At 50.0% G+C, this 19,223-nt stretch overlaps 1 protein-coding gene across 1 annotated transcript; it reads left to right on the top strand.

The window, feature by feature from the left end:
* Positions 1-337: 337 nt before the first annotated feature.
* LZTS3 (leucine zipper tumor suppressor family member 3) lies at positions 338-7,403 on the top strand (the record flags this gene model as incomplete). The annotated part of the gene is made up of 3 exons (XM_080343692.1): positions 338-787; positions 3,078-3,908; positions 6,693-7,403. The coding sequence occupies 3 exons, from the start codon at positions 338-340 to the stop codon at positions 7,401-7,403; spliced, it is 1,992 nt and encodes a 663-aa protein (XP_080199818.1).
* Between the last annotated feature and the right edge of the window lie 11,820 nt (positions 7,404-19,223).

Here is a 19,223-nt window from a genome sequence, read left to right as displayed (position 1 = left end):
TGCTCCAGCTCAGTAGAACATGGAGCAGCTTCCCCATTGCATGATTGGATAATAGGAGAAATTTCTTCCCAGAAAGGGCTGTCAGGCTTTGGAACAGGCTGCCCAAGGCAGTAGTGGAGTCACCATCCCTGGAAGTATCGAACAGACACAGAGATGAGGTTCTCAGGGAGGTGGGTTTGTGACAGTGCTAGGTTAACATTTGGATTCTATGATCTTGAGGGTCTCTTCCAACCAAAATGATTCTATTATTCTAAAACCCATCTCTTTAACAGTCTTTTCCTTTTCCTCCTTCTCCCAGTGCCACTGACCTGTGCCTCCATCTCAGCTCTGCGCTGCCATGGCCACACTAGAGACGCTGCCCGTTCTTAGTGACCCGACCTACCCCAGCCCGGAGAATTTCCACGGTTTTGCTCCCCGGCGATCCCAACTCACCTCCCAGAGCACCATGGGGAGCGTGGGCAGTGGAGTTGCCAACGACCAAGAGTTCGCCATGAAGAGCGTGGGGACGCGGACGCAGAGCACCGGCCGGCAGACAGAGGGCTCTCGCAATGGGTACTCCACGCGGGAGATCTCCAACCGCTACTCCGGCGAGGAGAAGACGTACAAGTCGGAGAAGGTCTCCAATTCCCTTTACATCAACGGCGACCTGCGCAAGAGCGAGAAGGTGAAGATGGACATCTGTGGGAATGTGACCACCAACAACGAGAAGAACATGCCGCCTCCTCCCCAATACCGAGAGCCCAGTAACCCACCAAAGATATTGCCAATCTCCGGCAAACTCGACCAGGTGAGAACCCCCACCTCCCGGAGCAGCGTGATGGCCGTAGCACATCTCTAAAAAAAACAGGAAACCTTGGGCAATGGTGCAATCATGACAGATAGTCTAATTCTTACTACGTAGATGGCATCATTTTGACATGCAGATAATATAATTCATATTGCTTTCAAGGGGCTGAGCAAAGGAAAATGTTAGTTCTTGAGGAACCAAACAGCATAATAACAAATCTTCCACAGCTAAGTGGAAAGGTTGATAGAGTTGGGATGTTCAGCTGTAGAAGAGAAGCTCCAGGGACACCTTATTGCAGCCTTTCTAGACTTAAAAGGCGTCAATAAGAAAGATGGGGACAGACTTTGGAGCAGGGCCTGTTGTGATAGGACAATGGGTGATGGTTTTAAACTCAAGGAGGGAGATTCAGGGTGGGCATGAGGAAAAAGTTTTTGACACTGAGGATGGCAAAACACTGTTCCAGGTTGCCCAGAGAGGTGGTGGATGAACCATCCCTGGAGACATCCCAGGCCAGGCTGGACGGGGCTCTGAGCAACCTGAGCTGGTGAAGATGTCCCTGCTCATGGCAGGGGGGGCACTGGGGGAGCTGGGAAGGTCCCTTCAACCCAAACCATTCAATGATTCTACAAAGTTTCCAGCTCATTTGAGCCTGTATTTAAGCCACTGGCTATTCCAGCCTGCCCAAGACTGTGCCTGCCTCCCCAGTTGATGGAGAAGGAGCTGGAGTCAGCTCTCATTTTGGTAGGTCCAGCATCTGAGTCTCGCTCTTACATTTTGTGCCATTTACAGGCAATCTCCAACAACTTACTGCGACCAAAAGCTGTTGCTTGAAAGCAACTACAAGCATCTGTTCAAAATCCCAGTGCCCCTTGTGAAGGACAAGTTGACAAGAATTGAAAACTACCCCTGTAAGCCCATCCAAGCCCAGTCCTTATGGCTCATATTGGCTTTGTGGAGCAAACATCTCCCAAGCTTGGGGAAGCAAAGTCCCAGAGCCAAAGGTGTTTATCCATCCTGCTGCTCTGCTTCAGTGACTCCAATAATTTGTGTCCTGGGGACGCTGCCTTATGCAGTATAATTTCCGCAGCATTTGGTGGCCCTGTCTCCTGGGTCATTAATCCAACGGCCCCTGTAGTCCATCTCAGTCCCACATGCCAGGCAGCAGGTTTTTAGTCTCCAATCTCTCCTGCTCACCAGGGCTCATTCTGTTTCTCCTGGAAGGCACTTTCAAAACATCTTTGCTAATGCAAAGTGGCTTCCTCTGGGTTAATTTTCACCTGAAGCCCAACCTGCAATAATGGAGACTCAATCCCATTTTGAGGAAAATTTTGTTTCTCTAGGTGCATTCACGGGTCGAGGAATGTGCAAGGTTTTAAAATTCTTTCTAAATCCTTTACAGCTGCAGTCCATTCTCCCTTCAGCATTGCTTATGGATGCAGAAAACACAAACATTCACATGAAGAGCAGGTTCAGCATGTCACTTACCCAGGGTTGCTCCTGGGGTCACAGCTCCTACCTATTCCCGTCCAAGCATAAGCAGGACATGATGTCTACACAGGGCAAGGAATCAGTGCCAGCAGGAGGGAAATGTGATACCCCTGGGGCAGAATTGCTGCTAATCCAAGGGTTCAATTCAGTTTTTCCAAAAAGGAAATGCACCCTCAGTGCTAAAGGTCCTTCAAAGTATCTCCTAAGTAGGAAGCAAGAGGACAAGAGGCAATGGCCTCAGGTTGCACCAGGAGAGGTCTAGATTGGATATTGGGAAGGCATTGGAACAGGCTGCCCAGGGCAGTGCTGGAGTCACCATCCCTGGAGGGTTGAACAGATGGAGATGAGGTTCTCAGGACACGGGGCAGTGCCAGGGGTGGGTTATGGTTTGGCTCGGTGATCTTGAGGGTCCTTTCCAACCAAAATGATTTTATGAGTCTATAATCTGCCAAAAATCAAAGAGTTGTTTTGATAGGGTCTGGTAGGCAGGTGGCAGCCCTCTTTCTTGCAAAGAGCACTAACAGGAACCAAGAAATATTCTAGGGAATAATCACGTAGATTTGGGGTGACTCAAGATTGGGGTTTCTTTCATTGGGGAAAGACAAAGCGTTGCCCTGTGAGTGACCACAGATCCCTCATGTTAAATCCCAAACGGTCCTGGGTGTAATAAAGCTGAGAAACATGGAGTTCACCCAAGACACCTTAGCTCCACCAGCCCCAGCCTCTGCTGATGTGTCTCTTTTGTGTGTTGTTACCAAGCTTCCTGCTATGTTTGATGCGTGGTCCTTTTTCCTTTTTGCAGAGCAATGAGCCCTTAGTTAGACCCTCAGCCTTTAAACCAGTAGTTCCTAAAAACTTCCATTCCATGCAGAACCTCTGCCCGCCGCAGAGCAACGGGGTGACAGAGAACAGAAAGAGCTTGAACCATGCCAACAGCAATAGCCCGTCGGCGCCCAAAAGCGGACTCGACAAGAGCAGCCTTAACAGGACTACAAACCAGGTCGGAGGCCTTTCGGATTCAGGCCGTAACTCGTTAACGAGCTTGCCCACTTACGGGACTGGTTACAGCCAGCACGTGGGTCCAATGAGCGCCTCCACCAGCCACATCAACCGCATCGGTACAACCTACGTGGACAAGAACATGGTGGGATACAATGGGATATCTACCTCAGACAGCGGGCGGTCTTCGAGCAAGAGCACCTCTTCATTCAACAGACTGAACCATCTCAACGAAACGATGCCTTTCCACTCGCCTTCAACCGACGACATCATCCAAGACCTGGAAGATCGGTTGTGGGAGAAGGAGCAGGAGGTCCTCCAGATGCGAAGGAACTTGGACAAAAGTGAGGCAGCCATCTTCCAAGTGTTTGAGGAGAAGCAGAAGATCTGGGAGAGGGAAATGGAGGACCTGAGGCAAAACTATGCCAACAAATTGCAACAGGTCTCCAAAAAGGCGCAGCGGGCTCAGCAAGCATTGCAGCTCCAGATCTTCAAGCTCCAGCAAGAGAAAAAAAAACTCCAAGATGACATGGGACAACTCCTGCAGCAACGAGAGGAGCTGGAGAAGAAATTTGTGGCTTTCAAGAAGGAACAGGCTGAGTTTCTCCCAAAGATTGAAGAGACCAAGTGGGAGGTAAGAGCCGTATTGTAACAGACCTTGAGTGAGGTTTTCACTGAGGGCCCTGATAGACCAAAATACCTCGTATTTGCCCTAAGTGGACACCACAGGCAATGGCTATGGGTTGGAGGCCCCCAGGTAACAGATGACACTTCAGTCACCTTTTCATTTCTTTGGGTCCCAAGCCTGTAGTTTTGAATTAAACTAAAAGGAGCACAATTTTTCATGTACACCTCCTGTGCTGGTTAATAATTAGGCTTCCCACTCAGGTCACGCCAACGTGTGACATTTGAAACCAGTTTCAGTGAATACAAGTCCTTCCATACAGGTATTTGTGTCTACTCAAAACTGGTTTAAGTCTATTTTAATTAAATTCTTCTAACATCTTGCATTTGGGCAGACCTTGAAACCGCTTCTCAAACATTTGGTTTTCTTTTTTATTCAAGATATAAAGCAAGTGAGCTAAGAACAATACTGATAGCCAAGTCTACCTCATGCTTTCCATTGTAACCCACTGTTTCCAGTTGCTAATAAGTTTATCTCTCTTATAAGGCTGAAAGGCAAATTCCTCCTTCTAGTTCTGCTTTTGAGCCTTTTAATTTTTTTTCTGCTGTTCCTATTTTTAGAACATTTTATCAAAGTCTGTTTGTATAGCCAGTACTAACATTTTTTTTCCAGCTTGATCATGTGAAGAATTTTAATCCTTCCATGGACTGGCTAGAAACTTTAAATTTATTAAGAGTGTAGAGGCGACACGTAGCTCTAGAATCCAGAAGACCCTATTCTGCTAATCCTGATGGAAAGTCAATGAAGCTGGGATTAATTAGGCTCTGAAATGTGCTATTTGCAGATGTTCAGCAGAGCTCATTAGAGGCTTGCTGTAAAAAAAACTCTGCAAGTTACAGCCCAGACCCACATGATGCCAGCTGGTCTTGCCCAGGTCTTTTGTTACTTCCAACAAGTTAGGTTTGGAAAGTTCCCTGATTTTGCACCAGTAAAACTGCAGATGGGCCTTTGATTATTCACTTCACTTCTATAGTTCTGTCTGGAACAGCTAAACCAGGGATGTCGACGTAAATATAAGGATTCAGCTTATGGATCAAGACACCTAGAAATTGTAGACACCTACACGTGTTGACTTGTTGACTTGCTCTCCAGGCTCCATGGACTGTGTTTCCTGGATCTTTTCCTATCCAAGCAGTTCTTCATCATGTATTTCTCTGCCTTTTGGGAAAAAACAGCCCAGAGAGAGCACTTTCAGCAAATTGTGCAATTTTTTAGCTAAGGCAGTAATTACTCCACTCTAACTAAAGCTAAACCAGCATGAGACAGTTCTGCATCTGCTACGGACAAGTGCTGGTGTGGATGTGGGTACTCACAGATTTAGGTCTGCATGGGGAACCATCACAGTTGCCAGCTTCATTGAAAGATGCTACCAAAAGGAAGTGACTGGGTACATCTCCCAGGTCTTCAGCCATTCATAGTGACCACTGGATTACCCTGATAGATGAGCTTTGAGGTCTTGCTCAACATTATGCACCAGGCAAGTCCTCTAGGGCAAAGGTGGAGGTTGCAATGGAGAGGAGAGTTTGAGGAGCATTGACCCAACAAGAGCAGAGCAGCAAGGGACCTTGCAGGCACCACAGGAGGGAGGAAAGGCCAAGCATTTCACACGTGACAATAGACAGGAGGAGGGAGGATGGGACACCCTGGTCTGGAGGTGGCTACCAAGTCTATTTTTCATTATGTCTATCCTCTCTGAACCCTGATGGCTCCTTGGAGCAGGTAGGGACTGTTTGTCTCTGCAATCGCCCACAGCAGACAGATCACATCTGCCAGTGCAGGCCCCGAAAAACACAGAGTTCATGGGAAAACAAGGTTTTGGTCATTTTTACCCTTTACTTCCTACAGCCACAGTTGCAACTATCACCTTTGGTGGACTACGCAGGTGCAGAGGAGTGTCACATTGAATTGTGACACCTATGTAAAGCAAATACCCACCACAGCAAGGGAATTTCCACAGGGTTTGTGTACCCTCACACATGGATGAGACTTGAGCCAGGCATGACAAAACCTGAAATTGCAGCGTCCAAAGACAGCGTATGGTAGCCCCATTTCTACAAAGGCTGCAGCTCTCTCCTTGATCTTTGGCACAGGGGCTGTCAGTTTTCATGCCCTGTCCCAAAAAGAATTAAATAGTTACCAGTCCCTGGACTGTTCCCAGTGAAGCGAATCCTAAAATTTAGTCAACTGGGTTCTTCAGAAGCCTTTGGGAAGGAAAGTGTCATAAGACAAGTAAGTAATATCTACCATCTCTGTGCCCTGTCCTACATTCCCAGTGCTTGAGGAGAACCCGGGTGGTCTCTGGGTCTGAGATGTTTCTGTTTCAGGCTTGTTCAAGGTCCATATCCCACTGAGGTCAGTGGGAGAACTCCTACTGAGAGCAGAGGGTTTGGGGTTGTGGTTATGTGAGTAACATGAATGGAGGGAGGAAAGCAGCAGTGGTGAGGACCACAACACTTAGCTCTTTGATCAACATCAGACAGGAACAGCGTCGGCTCCCTGAGAGTCAGGAAGAAACACCAAATGTCCCCCACAAATGTGGGGACAACCTCTAGGTCTGTGTCCTGGTGAAGGCTGGAGCTCAGGCCTTGAGCATTGTCCTTGGCTGTCCCCTCTATTCCCTGAGCCTCCTGCCAATGCGAGGCCACGGAGACGTTCCATGGGCAGCACGGGAGACAAGCAGCGGTGGCGGGTCATCACTGCCTTCCTCCTGCCTCATGGATGATCTCCTTGCAGGTGTGCCAGAAGGCAGGTGAGATCTCCCTGCTCAAGCAGCAGTTGAAGGACTCCCAAGCAGATGTCTCCCAGAAGCTGAACGAGATCGTGGGACTGCGGACACAGCTTAAGGAAGGTAAGAACTTCCTACGGGAGAAGGAAGAGCAGATCCTCACCTTGAAGGACTCCTACAGCTCCAAGAGCGTCAACCTGGAGATCTGCGAGGGCGAACTGCAGCGGAAGATGAGCGAGGTCCAGGTGCTGAGGGAAAAACTGAACCACTGTGAGCTGGAGGTCTCTGGCCTCAAACGGACACTTGCCAGCATGGGACCTCCGGGGCCTTTTGGTGGGGACCTTGGTGAGAAGCTGCGGGACCCGTTGGCTTGCGAGAGCGACGAAGCCAAGATGCAGCGGCAGAGCGAGGACAGCGTCAACACGCTGAGGAAGGAGGTGGAGAGGCTCCAGACGGAGCTGAAGCTGGAGCGGCAGCAGCGGGAGCAGCAGGTGATGGACTTTGAGGAGGAACGGCGCACGTGGCAGGAAGAGAAGGAGAAAGTCATCAAGTACCAGAAGCAACTACAGCTGAACTACGTGGAGATGTACCAGAAGAACCAGCTCCTGGAGCACAAGGTGAACGAGATGAACACAAAGGCCACCAGCCCCCCGCACACTGAGGAGAAGAAACCATGGACTCCCTCCAGACTTGAGCGGATAGAATCCACCGAGATCTGAGGTGGGACCAAGACAATACAACATAATTATTTTTTATTGCTGTGCATGTACTGACTACTCAAGCCAGTGATCTTCCGAAGGATAATACGCTACTGTAGGACCTGTGTGAGTCTGCTCACATCGATCTCCACCACCCTTACTCTATACTTCTGTGCTTTGTAGGTAAAATAACTGTGGATGTGCGTTGTTTTTCTATGGATAATGCGACATCTCTTTTGGTTTCTTCTTCCTAGTACAGCTGGTGAGGGTCAGTTGGCTCTTTTGTAATCTGCCGTGACTGTTACTTCGCTAGAGGCTGCCATCCCCTCTCCTACAATTCACCCCTCTTCGGTTGGTTGTTTTGGAGGGTTATATTTGGTTTCTTTGGTTTTCCAAGCATTTATATGTGCAGCAAAACAGTTTGAAGTGGCAGGTTGGTTTGGTTTTTGTTTTATTTTTTTAGAGTATTTTTAGCCACATTGGCTAATGGAGCAAAGCTCTCGGGATCATGAGCAATCTCACTGCTCTGCATCAAGTATCATGTCTAGACGGTGGTCTTAGTGAAGTCAGTGGGAGGTTGGCCACTGATTTCAGTGAAACCAGACATATCTCTACCAGATGACTTCCTCTTGCCAGCCCATGGCTACCATGGTTGCAAGAGGTTAGGACATCCTTGGATGAGCCTGTAACATAAGCCAACAAGGAATGATCACCCAGCAGGAGCCACTTCGGAGGTTCAGCAGAACTGGACATCTGCTGTGTTTTCATTCCGTTGTGATTTCCTTCTGCAGTTCCACTTCTCTCCTGGGTTGTGACCAACTCTGGGAGCAGAAACACCCTCCCACCTCTGCCTTTGTCCCCCTATTCTTACCATACACTCAAGTTGGCTACAGCAAGGAAAGAACTTGGAAATCCAAGCTAGCGTCCCTTCCCAAGAGCCCTTTTTCTTCCCAAAGTCAATGGAATCAAGGTTTGGGGAAGCCTCCAAACCTGCGGGATGTTTATGCAAACGGAAGCTTTAGCAATTTGCCTCAACAAGGGGCAACTGTGCTACCCCATTCCCACACGAGTGATGCTTCGGTGCACTTTCCCGGTTCAGGGTCTACTTAAAAATTGTCATCCAAGCTTCACTCAGCAGTTGCAGTGAGCACATATCAGCATTATCGTTACATCACTTTTAGTGCAGCACCCATAGCATCCCATCTGGCATCACACATTCCAGGGACAGAGATAGTACAGGCCTAGCTTAAGAAAATAATCAGCTACTAACTCTGAGCAGGAGAGCAGTCATAAGAAGGGAAAAATGCTTAAGGTGATGCAAGTGCTTATGCCCTGGCAGAATAATAATCAAATCCTATAGGCACAGTCACTGAGAAGGGTGCAGGCACCAAAAACCAGCATTCAGTTTCAAAAGGTGGGCAAGGTGGGTCTGGTTCTCCCTTTTGTGGACACTTTTTTAGCATGACCCACAGCAAAGTGGAAAAAATATTGGAAAGTGGAGTTGGCACTGACTGGACAGTGGCCAAAGGACAAATGCAAGTGGGAATTTCAGCTCTTTGTCCTCGGGAGCAGCTAGAAGAACAAAACTAGAATTAGCCCTGGGATGTCATCGGATGTCTGCGTGACCATGGAGTTTGACCAGATCACATTTCACCTGCATACCAAGGAAGAACCTCAGGGCATTGAGAGGCTGAAGACCTTCCAAACAAAAGCCCTGAAGCTACTCATTTTCCACATTCCCTTCCCCGAAAGCTCCTCCCTCCCCATCACCAGGTCTGACCTTCAAGCTGGCATCAGATGTGGTTGTGGTGAGCTCCAGACTGAGCAAAGAGGCTGAGCAGGAGAGAGGGGACTCCAGTTAGTCCCACCAATCTCCAGCCAAGGTCAACAGACAATATTACTGAGCAGAAACTGTTGGTGGCTGGCAGTGATCCCTGGAGCCATAGAAAATGGAGATATGTGATGAGACCAGGGCATTTCAAGATGCTGGTTGAGGGCACCTGGCTTTTCTCACTGCTTCTGCCTGTGTCTTTGGAACTGGAGGAAGGCACAACCCAACAGTTTGACTTTGCTAAGCCAAGGGAGACATCCACATGTGCTCTGCAAACTCACACTTGGCCAAGCAAATCTGAAGCTTCCTCCACTTCATACACTGGGCCTTCGAGATGGAGTCAAACATCCCACAATGTTGGGGTTGGAGACCTGGTGCCTTGTGTCATCTCGGCTTTCTGTGCCTCTCTTTCCACATCAGACAAACCCACACTGTCTTCCTTCCCAAAGGACTTGTGAGGCACCTGTGTCTGTGAAGGGCTTTGCAGTCCTTGGGTAAAATGGAAAAGCACTGAGAAACTGCAAGACGCTCAGTCTCAGATGGTCGTATGTTGTTTTTGAAGCCACCACATGAAAAGCAAACCCAACAGCAAGTGCCCTAACCACAAGATGGGTCCAATAACCTGGAGGTTCACCTCCAACTTTGCTCCTCTTGGCTCTGTTGATGTCGAGGTTGGTTTCCCACTAACCATCGCAGCAAACAGCATTTCAGTTGGTAGCTCAAGGACACCCAGAGTGACTGAGTTTCAAGGAGCTGCTGTTGAGGAGGTTATACACCACAATTTCCTGCTGCGTTAACGCTCAAGAGGAACAGACATCAGCATCTCCATGTGGGACAGCTTCCACCAGAGCTCCTTGCTAATCCACAGGCAGGAGGAGCTTATCTGACCTCCTCAAATTCCTGGTTCCAGTCAATAGCAGTCAGCCAAGGCCTCCAGCATGACAGGTTTGCTCCGTCATCTTTTTCCTACATATTTTTTTGCAGTTGTGCCAGGAATGAGTGTATCTTGATGGACCCAGTGAAACCCCAAGGCACACAGGTTCTGGATGGCCTCACAGTGCATCCATCAGGGATTGCAGAGCTCCTTGGGATGGAGCAGGAGCACCAAGGAGAGATTTTCCACCTTGGAGGTGGAAAAGTACACTCCTTTCACCACCTTCTTCACTGTATCACTTTGATCTAGAGTTTCCACCCAGATCTGAGCAACCTTGGTTATGGACATTCCCTGGATGACATGAGAGCATTGCAGATACCCATTAAAGATACTGTGCTGCTGATGGTGGTTTTCCCTCTCTTGGGATTCACACAGCATCCCCAAACACTCAGCTGTCCTACAGAAACCACCCCCCTATGCTACTGTGACATGAAATACACATTTTTGGCAAGTGCTCCCAGCCACATTGCCATGAAAGATTGTTCTTCAGGAATCCTCCCTACAACTGGACACGCTGCTCCCCATCACGTCCTCTCCCATGTGCTACCAATGCGGCCACAAGCTGGTAATCAGTCTCTCTTGGAGATGACTGCCCTTTGCTCAGCAGAGATGGAGCAAAATGATGGTGGGACACCTGGGTTCCTGTTGTTTGTGCCCATCTGGACCCAGATGGGAGCTCACCTAGCTCTTTCCAGACCTTAACACTTTTATGCACTGACTGGATGAAGTCTCCCATCATAAGCTTGGTCTCCATTGAGGCCCTGGGGTCTTAACCTTGGAGCAAGATAGCACGGGGTGCCAGACGGGTGTTTTGATGACATATCCTGGCTGACATATTGTCTCTTGGAGGCTCAGGCAGGGCTGATAAAATGCTTCTGTCCCATGAAATTCAACTCGGAGTTCAGTCTTGATCATAACCCATCTGCCACCTCCACCTTTGCGCACCCAGTTCTGGAGCTGATGGGATTCAGTGTGATGCAGTTGCTCACGTGTAATTCTCCAAGTTCTGCCCTCAATATCTTGCACGTGGTCAGTGTCTCTACTGAAACAACAGGTCATGTTTAACTTGTCTTTGGCCATCAGCAAAATCCATGGTCATGAGGGTCTCAGGTCAGCTGCCCACACATGGGGTCCAGACACATTAGAGATGCTCTGAGACACCTGATACATGGGCTGGCCAAGATGATACAACAGCCAAGCCAGTGGTGGAAGACCTGGAGCATCTCTAGTGGGGCAACTGAGTCATGCTCCAAGTATACCCACATGGCTGTTATGTGAACAAACAGGGGACACTGATCAGCTCCAGCAGTTTCCATCCATGAGGATTTGGGCTGAGCAGCCCCTCCTGGTGCCACCAAAGGTCTAAGCAGCCCCTCTTCCCACCTGCTGCGAGTGGGGTTGCTTTGCTCCACCATCATTTCAAGGTTGCTATAAGATGCCAACCCAGCTGCGCTGGTTCCCCTCGTGCAGCCAACACTCCCGTCTCACCCTGGGTGCGAATGCCACAATCATCGCACGTTGTTGTGCTTCACACAGTCCCACTGAGCTTCTGCCACCGTCTCGTGGCAGCCGGCTGCACTGCTCCTGCTGTCGCTGGCATCGTGCCGGTGGGAGATCACCTCCGGGTTTTCGCACTCAAGAAAGGAATCGAATTGTTGCTCTTACACTGCTACGTTATATGGAGAGAAGTGTACTTGGATGTAAATAACAGCCCAGCTCTGTATATACAATGATTAAATGAAGAGACAAGAAAGATCTGTGGCTTCTATATCGGTGAATGGGATCGAGAACAGCAGCTGAGGCTGCGTTCAAGCGCTGAGCGCTACGTGGAGGGTGCTCAGCACCCCCCGAGATGCTGCTGGTTGCAGTGGAAATGGGGGGCTCAGCACCTCTCAGGAAGGCAATCCACTTGGGATGGACTCCCTGGTGACACTGTCCTGCTTCGATGCTTGCTGTGATCCTCAGCCAGGATTTGCAGTCATCCCCTGGTTAAGGCTGAAGTCCCCTCTGCCCATCACAGACTGGTTGGGGTTGAAGGGACCTCTGGAGATCATCCAGTCCAACCCACCTGCTCACGCAGGGTCACCAGAGCAGATCACACAGGGTCGTGTCCAGGCGGGTTTGAATGTCTCAGAGAAGGAGACTCTACAGCCTCTCTGGGCAGCCTGGGTCGGGCTCTGGCACCTCACAGGAAACAAGTTTCTCCTCATGTTCAGATGGAACCTCCTGTGTTTCAGTCTGTGCCCGTTGCCCCTCATCCTGTCATTGGGCATCACTGAACAGAGTCTGGTCCATCCTCTTGACACCCACCCTGGAGATATTAATCAGCATAAATAAGGTCCCCTCTCAGCTTCTTTTCTCCAGGCTGAACAGCCCCAGCTCTCTCTGTCTTTCCTCACAAGAAAGCTGCTCTAGACCCCTCATCATCTTTGTAGCCACCACTGGACTCTCTCCAGTAATTCCTCGTCCTTCTTAAACTGGGAAGCCCAGAACTGGACCAAGTACTCCAGATGCAGTCTCATCAGGGAACCTCCTGTCCCCCCAAACCTCCTTGCAGACAGTGGCTCCCAGCAGTGACTTCCTTGAGCCCTGAGCTCTGCCCATGGAAAGGACCAACCCACCCCACTCCTGCCCCTCGCAGTGGCACTTTATAGCTTGCTCCAGACAGCGAGCTCACAAGCAACATGACCAAAGATCTCTGGAGGGCATTGGACTGCACACTTGGAGCTGCCTCCTGACTTTCCTGGGGAGAGATGAGGCTGGTGGGGGCTCGGAACGGGGAATGAGGGCTGGCAGGGGACAGCAGAGGGCTTGGGTTTCCCTGTGTCCCACCTGGGAACATCTGCATGGCCATGAGAGGCCTTTCCTGTGCTAGACAGGACTGGGTAGAAAGGAGTTCCTGGGTAAGCTGATTGTCCCCAACTGATTACACCAATATCCTCCATGGTTGTGCCAACTACTTCCATGCAATGCCCAGGGAGTGTGTGGACCAGGGGCTGTTCCAGGAGGCAGAATGAATGGATGCAACTCCCCTTTTTCCTTGGAGAGAAGAGAGGCTGCACACCAAGCCATTGCACTTGTCTCCATGGCCACAGGTCTCCACTGCTTGAGCAGCAGACATTGGTACAGGGTCCAGTTGTATTGGCCAGGAAAATGTGTATCCTGGGAGCTGGTGGTCCTGCTGGTTGCGCCCTTGGTGTCCTCTCTCCAGCTCACTCCAGGACATCCTCAACACTCTCCTTACCAGGGAACCATCCTCCAAGGTGAAGGCACCATGGTCGTTGCTTTTCCGGCTTGGGGTGCTGATGGCGTCTGTGGTCACCATCACCCCATGGAGGTCCCTGGTACTGCTCCTACCCTTGACACATGGCGTGTAGGCCAGCGAGAGACCTGTGCTTCTGCAGATAGGTGCTTGAGTGGCCCTGCGCCTCAGGCACGTGTCTCTTCACCATATCTCTGCTCTGGGGTCCAGCTGGCCACTGTTCTAATTCAACTCTTCAGCCTAAACCTTGAAGGCCACTTTATAGAGTCACTTTTCACCAAGACCCCTTGCTAAAGATCTGCTCATCATGTTGCCTGTGCCCTGCTACTCCTCTGCCCCAGCTCTCCAGACTCCCTTGCCTCCTTTTAGATCATCACCATCCCCACTGTCCCAGGAGCAGCCGGTGCCTCTACCAGTACTCTCCCAGATATGTCTAAACAAGCTGGAGTTCAAGCCCAAAACCCCCACTGAGAGTGGCATGTCCAACCCTACCCTCAGAGGAGCTTTCTAGACTACTGATCCTCTTCTCTCCATCATTCCCACCTCAGCTGGACCAGCCTTGCTTTACCTCCAAAAGCAATCTTGCCTCTTGCTGAGGGCATCCCCATGACACTTGAGATGGCTGCATGTGGCTTTACACCATTGCAACACCTCAACCAGCCAGCTCTGGGGTTTCCCATGCCACCCAATCCCTAGTGTATCGAGGGGCTGGGGTCACATCCAGCTGTTTGCAGATGTTGGCTTCCCAATAGGGTATTCCATACCGGCAGTGCCACTGCTGGCAACACCAGAAACAAGCGCCTGCATTTCCATGATCAGCCTGGTTCTCCTAATGAAGGGGATCAATTAGATCTGGAGCCTGGGACAACCTCTGTCACGCAGGGTTGTGTTTTCGCAGCTCTTTTACAGATCTGTTTTCTCAGGCAGAAAGCCTCAGCTTTCTGTCACAAAGCAATAGGTTTTTCTAAAGAGATTTAAAAGGGACTATTGACTATTCCCAACTCTGATACCTGCAGGGAAGCCAATGTTCCCTTGAATACCTTCACAGCTCCAGCCCTGGGCTCTCCTCCTTGGGAAAGGGATGCGAGGTCCAGTCTGGGTCCAAATATCCACCAATGGTTTAAGCTTGGCGGTCCCCACTGGTCTGGAGAGCCCAAAGCTGCCCATATCCAGCAGGCCACGAGTCTGGGTCCCCAGGAGGTGTGGTCCATGCCCCTCTGGTGCCCATCCCATGGCTGTTACTGGGTCCCTGCAGCAGGTCTTCTCCATCAGCTCACCCGCATGGAGTCACTGTGTCTTCTGGGGTATCTGAGCTCACAGAGTCACATTTGGTGACAACCGGACAGCAGTGGGTGACCACGACACTGTCTTTGCCATCCCTGAGAGTCAGGCTGTCCTAGGAGCCCTCTCGGAGGAGAAGGTCCTGTTTCCTTCATGGCTGGCACATGGGTTCCCTTCCAGTGGCCGAAGGGAGCAAACCGTGCATGGGCAGAGCTCCACCACCGGTGCAAAACTGCTCCATCACCGGTGCAAAATATAACAAATGCTGCACAACCAGCCAATGTGTCTATGCAGTCCCTTTCCACACAGCGGCGTCCCCGCAGAGCCCAGCCCAGGGCTGGAGCTCCTCCAAGGTGTCTTCGTTTGCACTCACTCGGACCTGATAAATGCTGTGAGCCGAGAGGAATTCCCTCTCAGTCTTTGCCTTGCACCGGGCAGTACGCTTGTGAGGGTTTCCTCATCCTAAAATCGATGCATGTTGCTTAGTCGCCCCGTCTTCTGCGTCTCGTCCTCCAGCAGATCAAGAGGTGTGTCCCGTCCCTCACCCCCCAAAAAAAACCAGCTCCCCAATGGGAGAACATCAGGTTGGCCCAGCAAACCTGCTGTCTGATTTCACCAGCAATAAAAGCCCCGTGGAGAAGCGGCTGGAGCTCCCCGGTGCTGCTCCACCACCGGGTGAGCTGTGTCTGTGTGTAGGACCTTTGCATTAGACCCTCCGTCCAATATTTTGGACGTACCCAACTGTAAATTCAGTCCCAGCCTTGTGCTTTCTCTCCTCTTGTTCGGTTCTTGACGCCTCGGTCTCTCTCTGCTCTTACTGTGAATTCAAACCAGAAGTGTTCTGAACTCGACTCCGTTACTGTTTTGTTTCTGCGTTGACTGTTGCTGGTTCTCTGAACTGCGTTTAATGAGAGTTTGAAAAATAAACAAATCAAAAAATTTAAAGAATTATATATATATATATACTTAAAAAATAAAATATTTAAAAAAGAACTCCATAAAGCTGAGTGTCTCTCCTGTCCACCCGTCACTTCCAAACACCGTTGTCTTGACTTTGCCTCTGGTCAGTGTATTTACAGACAAGAGATAAAACGCAGCATTCTGGGATCTTTTTGTACAGCAAAGGTGTCATGTTTTGGAAATTCTCGTTCAAACTATACCGCACTTCCCAATCTACTGCTCGTCTGTTGTATGTTTCCAAGATGTGAAGAGCTACTGCCTTTGCGATTTTCTACGGTGAATATATATATCTGTACAGAGGTATGTATATATATAAATATATATGAAGATCTATATGTATACGTATCTCTCACTCTCCTATCTCTGCCTAACTGTGAAGGATTTTTATTGGGCAAAATAAAATGGAGAAAGGCCTCATTTTAAAAACCCGACTATGTGGTTTGTCTGGTTGTGTTGTGAACAGAAGAAGTGGCAAGACCCACGGGGGATTTTGGGAGGGAGCTGCAGGGAAGATCTCACCTTGAACATGTCAGCATCCTCCAGTCGACAGCTTCAAGTTAGACAGGAGGATGAAAATGTTGTCCCTGAGGGTGGTGAGAGCCTGGCCCAGGTTGGCCAGAGAGGTGGTGGATGAACCATCCCTGGAGACATCCCAGGCCAGGCTGGACAGGGCTCTGAGCAACCTGAGCTGGTGAAGATGTCCCTGCTCATGGCAGGGGGGGCACTGGGGGAGCTGGGAAGGTCCATCCCAAACTATTATATGAGCTAATTTCCCATCCTTTCCATGCCAAGACCTTGCTCAGAGCAGCCGCATCTCCCGCTGCAGTGTCTCTGTGAGGTTCCCCTATCTCTGGGGCTTGGAGGCTGCCACCCCCAGAGAAACCTGCGCTGTGCTGAGGCTGAGAGGCTGGGGAGGGAGATGGTTTGGGGGAGCGGCTGTTCGGGCTGAAAGGAACATGGTGGAGAGGTTGAGGATGTCCATCCTGGTGCTGGATGGGATAACGAGGCTGCTTCCCCTGCACGAGCCCTCCATGTGGCTAAAGGAGCAGAAAACACAGTCAAAAAGCATCAAATTCATGTTGGATCCCCGGATGGCTGGGGTGGCGGGGGGGGGTGTTGCCAGTTTTGGAGGCTGACCCCAGGGCAAGGTCCACTTTGCTTTCCCTCCCAAGCATGGAGCTCGAGATGTCCCAAATCTCCTGCCAAACTGCAGGCTTTTACTCAAACTAATCCCACCCCACCTGCTTTGCGAGTGTCACATTAAAACAACACTCATATCAACATTATTTTTAAAAAACCCAACAAATCCAACACTTTTCCCAACACCAGCTTCGCCAGAGAGGTCTCCTGTCCTCCCATGACAAAGTTGAAGCCTCTTGGAGGCATGTCAGGGATTCAATGGTTTGAGGTCTGAGGTGACAACAGTGACACGAGGTTTTCATTTCAGTTCACCACTATAAGCATGGTTCTCCTCCAACTACATTTAGTCTCTTAAATGTGTGAATTCCCCACCTGCCAGTGGATAAAAGACTGAAGGGAACGAAGAGGAGAAAAGGAAATTCAACAATTAGGAAAGGATTATAAATATTAAGTCAGTCTATATGCCAAGCCCCGTTTAATGCATTTCCATGTGCAAAACTTTATTTAATTATAGTTTGCCAATGCTTAAAGCCTGCAGTGGAAATAAGAAACGTGTCTGGGCACAGGGGAGCTGTGAGCACCTGAAATATTCCAAAGCTGTCTCAAGACGGCACTGGTCAATGGGCTCTTGGTGGCCCTGTTTGAGGAGGGGGCTGCACCAGATGACCTTTGGAGGTCCTTTCCCACCTCGGTCACCCCGGTTCTGTGGGTAAGGCTGCAATGAGAGGCGTCAGCTGAGACATGCGCCTCCACCACACGCTGTTCACGACCCAAATCCACACCGGTGTGGAGAGGCCTCGGAGAAGGTACGTCTAGACCATCAGAATCTCAGAATCACAGAATAGTTTGGGTTGAAAGGACCTTCCCAGCTCCCCCAGTGCCCCCCCTGCCATGACAGGGACATCTTCACCAGCTCAGGTTGCTCAGAGCCCCGTCCAGCCTGGCCTGGGATGTCTCCAGGGATGGTTCATCCACCACCTCTCTGGCCAACCTGGGCCAGCGTTTCGATTTGCTCATGGCAGGGGTTGGACTAGATGACTTTCGAAGGTCCCTCCAACGCAAACTGTTGTATGATTCTACGGAGGGGGACAGGGACCTGCTCCTGGTGTTGTCCCTAAACACGTTCTTTACCCAGCACACATGAAAATGAGCGAAATTCTGCACACGGAGAGGAGATATCCATTTTATTACAGAGTTGTGCAAATCTGGATGCTTGATCGAACTGGCATCCCAGCAATAAAAGTATTGATCATTTATACAAGATCTTTACTCTGAGAGTATCAGAGCCTGGCCCAGGCTGCCCAGAGAGGCTGTGGAGTCTCCTTCTCTGAGACATTCAAACCCAACTGGACTGACCTGTGTGATCTGCTCTGGTGACCCTGCGTGAGCAGGTGGGTTGGACTGGATGATCTCCAGAGGTCCCTTCAGCCCAACCAGTCCATGATCTCTGATCACTGCACACACCCCCTCAGGGCAGACCTGGAGGGCTGGCTGGTTGCAATATTTACACATATATATATACATATATAAATTATATATACGTATATATATACATATATATATACATATATAAGTTATATATACGTATATATATACATATATATATACATGTATAAGTTATATATAAAACCACTATTCTTACTACACATGCTGAGTGAGTTAGGGTCCTTCTCCTGGAGGCTTCTTCCTAAGTTTCAAGGGATAAGTATTGAAATAAAACAAAGGTGTCCAATCACTTTAACACGTACCCATCATTAAGGCGTACATTTTGCAAGCTGTGTTTCTGCATTAAAATGATATTATAATGAGGAAAGTTTACTTTAAGCCAAGCATATCCCCAAATTTGGTGATAATCACTAGATAATCAACTGTCTATGGTTCACTTCTAAATTCCGGGATAGGTTTTGTTCTACAATCAAAAGTTAAATGCTGCCAGACATCTCATTTATTATTTGTCTAATAGTAAAGTTACAGTAGGCCTCACTATCAGGTCTTCTGGCCTATGTGGTGACATTGGGGGGCGGCTAATTTACTTATCTCATTTATTATTCGTCTAATATTAAACTTCCAGTAGGCCTCACTGCCAGGTCTTCCGGCCTATGTGGTGACAGCGGGGGTGGCTCCTGCAGCTGCCGCCCAGCCCTCCGGGGCATCCATGGGGCGCTCCTGGGGCACCCTCCGGGCCTGCAGCCGCCGTGGGTCGCAGGTGAGAGGCACCGAGGAACCGAATGAGCGCCCGACCCCTTCGGGCCGCGCCGCCATGACAGGCCCCGTTGCCACGGCAACCCCCGTGTCACATGACCCCTCTCCCGCATCACGTGTCGTCGGGCGGCGCGGCGCTGGCGCCACCTGCCGGCTACGCTCCGCCGCTCCTCCCGCGGCCGTGTGGGGGCCACGCTCAGCGCCCGGAAGTACGTCATTGTCAGGTGGCCG

Source organism: Nesoenas mayeri, assembly GCF_963082525.1.
Source record: "Nesoenas mayeri genome assembly, chromosome: 4".
Lineage (NCBI taxonomy): Eukaryota > Metazoa > Chordata > Aves > Columbiformes > Columbidae > Nesoenas > Nesoenas mayeri.
This window is presented reverse-complemented; position numbering and strand designations above follow the sequence as displayed.